General features: G+C 44.1%; 1 protein-coding gene across 15 annotated transcripts in view; it reads right to left on the minus strand.

The window, feature by feature from the left end:
- Nucleotides 1-849: 849 nt before the first annotated feature.
- The window catches only part of WT1 (WT1 transcription factor), a 51,232-nt gene continuing 41,917 nt past the window's right edge, over nucleotides 850-10,164 (minus strand). For 9 of the 15 annotated variants that reach the window (XM_086340983.1, XM_086340981.1, XM_086340992.1 and 6 more), the window contains 3 exons: nucleotides 5,591-5,680; nucleotides 4,902-4,994; nucleotides 850-2,253 (listed from right to left, as the gene is read on the minus strand). In XM_086340983.1, coding sequence (XP_086197109.1) covers nucleotides 2,132-2,253; nucleotides 4,902-4,994; nucleotides 5,591-5,680 — 305 coding nt within the window. In that variant the 3' untranslated portion in view covers nucleotides 850-2,131. The remainder of the gene's footprint in view (nucleotides 2,254-4,901; nucleotides 4,995-5,590; nucleotides 5,681-10,164) is intronic. The other 6 variants (XM_086340984.1, XM_086340982.1, XM_086340993.1 and 3 more) reach the window with 1 other exon arrangement.

Below are 10,164 nucleotides of genomic sequence, written 5' to 3' on the forward strand. Positions count from 1 at the left end.
TGCTGTCTTCTGGCAGGAAAAGATAAAAACTGCTGATACAAATGAGTCACCACATTTGCTATAATTAACAGTGATGCAAGAGCCAGATGCAAACCAAGTGGGGCCTCAGGACCTGACTTTCAGGCGGCCCCAAACTTTGAGCTGCTCTTCAACACAGAAAAATCCCTGCGGTGAGCTGCTGTCTGTTCAAGATACATTTTAAATGAAGAAATGAAGCCTGGAATGCATGCAAGTTCCCAGATAATGGAGTGGAGAGGAGCGGCACCAAATTAATCTCCTTATTTACAACTGAAAAACTATCCACCAGAACCAGGAAGAGAGTTTATAGTTTATAGATAATGTAGATCTTTGCTTTCACACTCGGCTGCCCTGGAAAGCCTGAGCTGTCTCCAACCTGCTGAGCTACTTCATAGCAACTACAATTGCAAGTTCAGTTGTACTAGGTGTTCAGTTTATACCCTCCTAATTGCAGTGTGTACCTGTGAACTTAAAAAAAAAAAAAAAAAAGAACAGTTATTTGCATCTCTCTAGGCTTTTTTTTGCTGACATGGAATAAGAAGTGATGCAATGATAGCCTGATGAAAATGACTCGGAACACACAAGTCCCCCCATCCAGCCATGAGCCCTTGTGATCACAATTACTTTATGATGAGAGGAGGGGGCAGTGCTCTCTGGCTGCTTCTAGGGTCAGTAATTGCCTCCTGAGTTTCAACAGAGAGAAACAAAGAATGGTCAGGACCTGATTAGTCTTAAGTGGTCACTGATGTCAGTGTCAGCACCTTACCTGTGGAAAAGAGGCTCAACTCTCCCCAAGATGTGAACATAATACAGCTGATAGAATCTTACCACTTTCCTTTTGAATAGACTTTAATTGAGAGCAAAGTGAAAAATGCAGGTTACATTTTTAGTGTTATCATCAATATGTTGGAAGATCAACACCAAAACAGTGATACATCTAACATTTATACATATCCTAACTTTAGCTGTCAAAGAGCAAATCATTATCAGATATATATATTTACACAATAATTTCAAGCAACAGTAAATAATAAACTCCCTCCCTTAACAAATAAAAACAAAACACACACACATACACCCAACCACCTTTAAACAATGGATTTCCTCACACCATTAAGTCTCATTTTTTTTTTTTTTCACATATACTTGGAGACCCAAAGTTATTTAAGTTACTTAAGAACAGTCTTATCAGTGGAAATTCTGGACCAGCCCTTATGTTCTTTTAGAGTCATTTTAATTTTTACAACTTGAAGCCACATAACCAGCATGGTCTGTATACTCTAAGGACACCCCAAATGATAAAAATGAATTCCACTTCCTTTGTGTGAGGAGATATGTACATCTCTGAAGATGTATATGATTACAACTCAAAAGTCAAACAGAAACACAAAAACAAAATCTCAGATCCTCAAGCACGATTTCTTAAGAGCATTGTGCTAACATTAACAATGAATTAACTGAATGCTAAGATTCTTTTAGATATCTCTGCAGAGGTACTGGTTAGTTCTGATTCTTTTTTTTTTTTTTTTCAGCTGCTTGAAATGCTTGAGTTTTAAAAGTTGCCTGGTCCAGGTTAGCAGCCTGCCTAACCTCCGGAATGTCGGACAGGACTCACCCCCAGTGCCTTGCTCTCTGATTTATTTCTCGCTGTTGCTGTTAGTAAATGGAAACCATGACAAAGTTTACATTAGCAGACACATCCACATGCCTGGGCCCATAAATATTCTATGATGGAAAATGGTACAATGACTCCATTCCTCTTGAAAATGAGTGTAAAGTGAGAAGGGGCAGGGGAACATCACCAACAGTGGCTCTGCTTACAGTGGAAAATCCAGACCAAATGGTGACGGGCTTTTAACTAACCGGACACTGAGAGCCACTTCTCCAGGGCCTTACGAGTCAACTCAAAGTTGGCTAAGCAGAGACCAACCCCTTTGGGCAAACCTGGTAGAATCCAGTAGTACAGGCATCTTGTCTCAGACGTTGGATGAAGAAAGATCAACCGCCATTTCCTTCTCCGACAGGCGAGTGAGGAGGAATCTGAAAGTCAGCTTTGAGAGGAGCGCGCACTCGGGCCTGCCTGGGGCGCGGGACGGCGGCCGGTGGGGACCCCTCAGAGCGCCAGCTGCAGCTTGCTCATATTTCTCTGGTGCATGTTGTGATGGCGGACCAATTCGTCTGACCGGGCAAACTTTTTCTGACAACTGGGCCACCGACAGCTGAAGGGCTTCTCACCTGTTGACACAATGGCCAGTCAGAGACACTTGCCGTGGAGAGATGGAGCTGCAAGTTCAACTACCAGAGGCCTGAGTTAAATCATCACAAGGCACCCACTCCACATTCCCTCTAGCTTTTTCCCTAAGCTCACACATCTAGTTCATCTCACGAGGCGGCCTTGACGTGGCAGCACCTCTGGGGCCTCAAGGATTAAAATGCTGTGACAATTACGAAATGTCACTGAGTCAGAAGACTTGGGAAATGGGAGAGACGGAGCGAATCAAGGTAACGGAAATGTCTGGGCGCTTCATATTTAATCAAGGGGGGAAAACACTTGGTAAAACACAACCCCTGTCATTAGACGGTTTTGTGAATTGTGCAAACGCTTCCCGTTTGCTGTTTAAGGAGGGCACTGAGCTTAACTGGAAGGCAAGGGCCTTAGGATCATCACGCAGGATACTGTTAATGGACCGCCACCCAGTAGCACAGCTGCAACTAGAGCTTTAACATCTCTGTCTGTATACATATTCTGGACGGGCTGGGCGTGTCAAATAAATCACTGACCTCAGTACACATGGTATTTGCTTCTTTTACCTTAAAGGGTTATTTAGAGAGTAATACCCATTATATAGAAGATTGGAGGTGAGGCATGGTTTCAAGATTTTTTCAAAGCTTGCCAAAAAATCGAGGCTTCTCCATCTAAGGAGGCCTCAGAAGTTTCTTCCAAGTCTCATTTTGGATGGGAAAGATAATTAGCATTTCTGAATGCTTATCTATGTACTAAGCTCTGTGCTGGGTTATCATATATATATATATATATAAATTATACATAATATATATAATTTCATGTACTCTTTCCAACAACCTGTAAGGTAAGCATTATTATCCGCATTCTACAGATGAGGCTGGAACCTCAGGTGAGTGCAGACACAGGCAAGACTTCTTAAACCTGGGTCTGTCTGATTCCAAATCCAGGTCTGTCTGTAGGACACACTTCCTGGGCCTCGGCATAATGGAAATACAGCTGTGGCTTTATCCTAAGTAAAAACATCACAGGAGCCAATTCCTCCACCTGGGGAGGTTCTCAAGATATAGCTAGTCCTTCTCTGAGAAATACTGAAAGGGATAAGCACTGAGAAATATCCCAGGGGAGGCACTGTCCCCGGGTCAGAACTGGAGGCTAATCAACTATAGCTCCCAGTTAGATATTCAACAGTCTGCGAGTGACATAGGTCATTTTGTACATCGACAGATACGCATGAGGTGGGGCGCAGGGTACCTCTTCCCCACCAAATTATGAGCTCAGGACTAAGGCAAAGAAGTGACATTAAAGGTACTCGAGTCAGGAAATGAGCTGTCCATCCCACTGACTCTGGGCCACAGGTACTCTGACTGCCTACAAGTACAGCCTGCTGGGGCTGAGAATCCAGGACTGCACGGCGGATCACGCCTTATACTTCCCTCGCCTCCCACTCACTGTCCCTCGGCCCTTCCTGATCTGGCTCCTGTCCCCTGCTCCCACGGCCAACCGTGCTGTCAAAGGTCACCTCCTAATGGACAAATCCTAACCGCTTCTCCTGTCGGTCATCATCCTCCTCAAACTCTCGAGGGAACTCAACTCTGCTGACCAGGGGGTCTCCTCCTGATTCTCTCTCCTCCCTGGGCCACAAGGTGAACACAGACTCTTTCCCCAGTAAAGAAGCAGTGGGCAGGTGGGCTGGGAAGAGACAGATCTGGGGTTGCTACTTACTAGCTTTGGGATTTTAAACAAAGTTATTTCATCATTCTGTGCCTCAGTCTCCTCATCTGTAAAATGGGGATGAAATGTTACCTATCCTACTTATCTTCTAAGGATGTTGTGAAGATAAAATGAGATAAACTAAGCATTGGTCCTCCCTCTAAAGCTAGAAAATACACAACGAAGATGGTGCTATTTTCATTCTGAATCATACCAGCCTTGTGGAGAAGCAAAAACTTTCAGCAGCTGTGAATAAATGTCTTTTCTCTCTCTACTCCTTTTGTTTGTTTATTTTTACTTTTTGGCCATGCAGCATGTGGGATCTTAGTCCCCTGACCAGGGACTGAACCTGTGCTCCCTGCATTGAAAATGCTGAGTCTTAACCACTGGGCCAGAGGGAAGGAGGGGAAGTGCCTCCCTCTATTCTACTATGAAGGAAATAATACCCACACACCAATATGAGTCTGGCAGAAACCATGCCTGCTCCTGGGGCATTAACTTTTAGCAGAGCAAAGATTCAGGTCTCTGAAAACAGTGTTATAAAATGCAAACTTTCAGGAGTACAAGTGATTGGCTTGCTAGAATTTCTGCTATTTTCCTCCAAGGCTGATTATCCTATCAAACTGAGCGATAAAGATGTGATGCAACAAACTGGGAACAGCAGGGACTTAGCTTATCTCTTCACTTCATTCTGGACACTCCTGAAAGCAGTTCTTTTCACATCTCTTCTGCTCCATACCTCCCACCCCCATTCCTTCTTAAACAATGTTATTATTTAAAGACATCCATGCACTGTTCTTTCTCCTGAATCTAAAGCTGTTTAGAACTTTTCCACTCATCTTTTCCAATCTCTCGCATCACAAGCAACCCCATTCAACAGTAGTTTAAAAAAATAAAGAAAAATAAATGTGAAGAAAAGTTTACGCACTTGTTTTACCTGTATGAGTCCTGGTGTGGGTCTTCAGGTGGTCGGAACGGGAGAACTTTCGCTGACAAGTTTTACACTGGAATGGTTTCACACCTAAACGGACAGAGAAGGTCTAGCCGCGGCCCTAACCGTGTGGGGGCATAGCAAGGCCCACAAGGCCCGCTTCCCGGTGGCCTGAGGAGTTGGGCATTTCCAGCCATACCTGCAGTGTCTGGCTCGCCCTCAGATTTCCCCAACACCCCAGGCCCAGCAGGAGCCACCTAATACCGCACAGTAATCCTTGAAGACCTGTTGTCTTGGGAACAACTATTGCTTAACCACAAGTGTCCAGCTTCTCAGAGAAGTTTCAGCTGTGTCTGAGACTGAAAAAGTGAATCACACACTACAGATGGGACTTTGCTCTCCCCCCACCCGTGTTCTTTACTGACACTCAGTGTATCATCAGCAAATTGCTAGTGGGAATATCATGATTCTGTGGTTTTCAGGGGAAATGTGGGACGTTTCCTTTTCTTTTCTTTTTTTTTTTTTTTAAGAGAAGGTAAATCCCCAGCAATTAGGAGGGAAAATTATTGGAGAAACTTAAAAAATGGCTGACCCTCTCACACCCATATTGAACAATAAAAAGAATCACAAAATCAACAATGACCCAAGGGAACACACTGCCAGCAACGAGAAGGGAGCCTACAAACCTGTGTGTCTCCTTTGGTGTCTTTTGAGCTGGTCTGAACGAGAAAACCTTCGTTCACAGTCCTTGAAGTCACACTGGTATGGTTTCTCACCTTGGGGAAGATACGTATTCCATTGGAAAATGATATTGGAAATAAAGATCTCATTAGAGGCAACTTCTCTTATTGGGACTGAAAGGATCCCAAAATGCTGAAAGGCATTTGGGTGGAAGGTTTCAGGGATATGCTGTCAACCTTAGGGGGCTTCCCAGGTTGCTCTAGCAGTAAGAAACTGGCCTGCCAATGCAGGAGATGGTAAGAGACACAGGTTCAACCCTGGGTCAGGAAGACGCTCTGGAGAAGGGCATGGCAACCCACTCCAATGTCTTGCCTGGGGAATTCCCAAGGACAGAGGAGCTTGGCGGGCTATTTTCCTTAGGGTCACAGAGTCAGACACGACTGAAGTGACTTAGCATGCATGCATGCCAAACCACAGGGTTAGGAGGAAGTCCCACCTACATGTATATATTCATGGGCAGGAGGCATGGAATTAGGGGCTGGGTGAATAAGGCTGAGTTGGAAGCGAAGGGAACTCGGGTTCTGGAGTTTGACATGGTGGGGAATATCCAGCTCTTTCAATCTGCTGGGTGAGGTGTCGTTTCCTCACTGTGAAACGGGGCCAATAACCTGACAGCTTCCAAGGACTTGTAAACAGATTACAACAGACCATCCACAGAAGGGCTTAGCCTAGAGCCTAGCACAGAGGCAGTGCTCAAAAAATACTGGCAGCTAATATTTAAACAAATAATAAACCAAAGCGGTCGTAAGTCCAAGACTTGAGTTTGTGGCAGAATTCTGGGATGGATGTCCCCTAGAGCTGGCCCCGTGGAGTAAGTACTTTATGTTTTATGGCCTAAAGCTCTGGTATTCTCTGCTACTGACTTCCCAACCCTGAGTTAGGTATAAACAACTCCAGGGTTGTAAGATGTTCAAATTAAACCAGGAGCCAGAGCCTTAGAGTTCTGGGTATCCCTTTACTCGAGAGAAGACAGGAATGGGATTACACAACCTCCTGCCTCACAGTGAAGCCCTGCCCCTGTCTTTGCAGGAAAAGTTCAGCCAAATCCCAGGAACTGCGCCCCCTGAGTGCACTGAGCAACCCTGGACCGTCCCACCTTCTTATGAGAATTCTGAGTCACCAGCATTCTGGGATGGAGAGCAAGCGATCCCAGGATCAGCCGGTTCTTTCTGTTGTTGGGCAGTTCCTGGTTCCTTTCCAGCCTCAAGACCTCCTCTGCTTCCCTGATTCATCCATACTCCTGCTCTATAGAGCTCACCATTCCTGAACCCTGCCTTATACTTCGCTCACACTAAACATCCTCCATCCCCATCTCCAGATTCCTAACCCATCATAAACTCTATGGCACGTCCCTCTCAAATGCTGTTTCCTCTGTGATGCCTTCTTGGAAGCTTCCTGTTCACATAGAAAGCCTTTCCTTCCCTCATTACAGAATGGCTGACATGGGGCCTTGTCAGATCCACCGTCTGCCACAGACTGGAAAATCCTGAGAGCAGGAAACTTTCCTCAACTTTCTATTGATATCCAGCCTAGTGCCTTAACTTCAGCTCTTCAAGCTGGAAAAAGCAACACTTCTCTCCAGTCTCATGTCTTTTTTCTGCCTTTCTGCTTATGCTCATCCTTTACTTTCTCTGCCTGACCCTGCCTACCCTTTATTGGTTAATCCAAGCCCTTCCTTCTTCAAGAAACAAACGATGCTCACTCAGAAAAATACCCTCTGAATGAATCTTTACAGAGCCTCCAGATTCACTCAATCATCACACAGTCTCTTCTCCCTTTTCACTTTTGTATGTCTTGCCTCCAAAACAGACCATCGACTCTTTGAGCAAGGGGCTTGTGACTTGGAGTTAAAAGGCATGAGTTTGAGTCTTCCCTATATCCTACCCACCGGATAATTGTTTTGTTTGTGATAATAAAATGAAATAATGAATGTAGAGAATTTGGCCCATGGAAAGTATTTAATAAAAGGTTCTTAACATAATAGTAGAGAAGACTATATACATGGACATCACCTGATGGTCAACACCAAAATCAGATTGATTATATTCTTTGTAGCCAAAGACAGAGAAGCTCTATACAGTCAGCAAAAACAAGGCCAGGAGCTGACTGTGGCTCAGATCATGAACTTCTTATTGCCAAATTCAGACTTAAATTGAAGAAAGCAGGGAAAACCACTAGATCATTCAGGTATAACCTAAATCAAATCCCTTATAATTATACAGTCAAAGTGAGAAATAGATTTAAGGGCCTAGATCTGATAGATAGAGTGCCTGATGAACTATGGAATGAGGTTTGTGACATTGTACAGGAGACAGGGATCAAGACCATCCCCATGGAAAAGAAATGCAAAAAAGCAAAATGGCTGTCTGGGGAGGCCTTACAAATAGCTGTGAAAAGAAGAGAAGCGAAAAGCAAAGGAGAAAAGGAAACATATAAGCATCTGAATGCAAAGTTCCAAAGAATAGCAAGAAGAGATAAGAAAGCCTTCTTCAGCGATCAGTGCAAAGAAACAGAGGAAAGCAACAGAATGAGAAAGACTAGAGATCTCTTCAAGAAAATTAGAGATACCAAGGGAACATTTCATGCAAAGATGGGCTCGATAAAGGACAGAAATGGTATGGACCTAACAGAAGCAGAAGATATTAAGAAGAGATGGCAAGAATACACAGAAGAATTGTACAAAAAAGATCTTCATGACCCAGATAATCACGATGGTGTGATCACTGACCTAGAGCCAGACATCCTGGAATGTGAAGTCAAGTGGGCCTTAGAAAGCATCACTACGAATAAAGCTAGTGGAGGTGATGGAATTCCAGTCGAGCTATTTCAAATCCTGAAAGATGATGCTGTGAAAGTGCTGCACTCAATATGCCAGCAAATTTGGAAAACTCAGCAGTGGCCACAGGACTGGAAAAGGTCAGTTTTCATTCCAATCCCAAAGAAAGGCAATGCCAAAGAATGCTCAAATGACTGCACAATTGCACTCATCTCACATGCTAGTAAAGTAATGCTCAAAATTCTCCAAGCCAGGCTTCAGCAATATGTGAACCGTGAACTTCCTGATGTTCAAGCTGGTTTTAGAAAAGGCAGAGGAACCAGAGATCAAATTGCCAACATCCGCTGGATCATGGAAAAAGCAAGAGAGTTCCAGAAAAACATCTATTTCTGTTTTATTGACTATGCCAAAGCCTTTGACTGTGTGGATCACAATAAACTGTGGGAAATTCTGAAAGAGATGGGAATACCAGACCACCTGATCTGCCTCTTGAGAAATTTGTATGCAGGTCAGGAAGCAACAGTTAGAACTGAACATGGAACAACAGCCTGGTTCCAAATAGGAAAAGGAGTACGTCAAGGCTGGATATTGTCACCCTGCTTATTTAACTTATATGCAGAGGACATCATGAGAAACGCTGGACCGGAAGAAACACAAGCTGGAATCAAGATTGCTGGGAGAAATATCAATCACCTCAGATATACAGATGACACCACCCTTATGGCAGAAAGTGAAGAGGAACTAAAAAGCCTCTTGATGAAAGTGAAAGAGGAGAGTGAAAAAGTTGGCTTAAAGCTCAACATTCAGAAAATGAAGATAATGGCATCCGGTCCCATCACTTCATGGGAAATAGATGGGGAAATAATGGAAACTGTGTCAGACTTTATTTTTTTGGGCTCCAAAATCACTGCAGATGGTGACTGCAGCCATGAAATTCAAAGATGCTTACTCCTTGGAAGAAAAGTTATGACCAACCTAGATAGCATATTCAAAAGCAGAGACATTACTTTGCCAACAAAGGTCCGTCTAGTCAAGGCTATGGTTTTTCCTGTGGTCACGTATGGATGTGAGAGTTGGACTGTGAAGAAGGCTGAGTGCCAAAGAATTGATGCTTTTGAACTGTGGTGTTGGAGAAGACTCTTGAGAGTCCCTTGGACTGCAAGGAGATCCAACCAGTCCATTCTGAAGGAGATCAGCCCTGGGTGTTCTTTGGAGGGAATGATGCTAAAGCTGAAACTCCAGTACTTTGGCCACCTCATGCAAAGAGTTGACTCATTGGAAAAGACTCTGATGCTGGGAGGGATTGGGGGCAGGAGGAGAAGGGGATGATAGAGGATGAGATGGCTGGATGGCATCATTGACTTGATGGACATGAGTCTGAGTGAACTCCAGGAGTTGGTGATGGACAGGGAGGCCTGGCATGCTGTGATTCATGGGGTCGCAAAGAGTCGGACATGACTGAGCGACTGAACTGAACTATTATTGGGAATAGATACAAAAAGATGGCACTCTTTCAAGAAGGGGACTTCAGTGATGTTAAATACCCATCCCTCCTCGTCTTCTGCACGGAAGAGTTTCTTAAAGGCTCCGGCAGGTCTGAAGGTCATGGCTATCTTTCTTACTGCCTTCCCTTCCCACAGACATCTAACCCTTACTGTTTTCTAAGTGCCTCTTTTCCATTATAATTTCTACAACCATATTGCCTTCAGTGTATTCTCTTGTATTTATCTAGGCAGAATTTTA

Source organism: Bos grunniens, chromosome 15 (assembly GCF_055505025.1).
Source record: "Bos grunniens cultivar Pamir isolate PY7600 chromosome 15, Bosgru_T2T1.0, whole genome shotgun sequence".
In the NCBI taxonomy this organism is placed as follows: domain Eukaryota; kingdom Metazoa; phylum Chordata; class Mammalia; order Artiodactyla; family Bovidae; genus Bos; species Bos grunniens.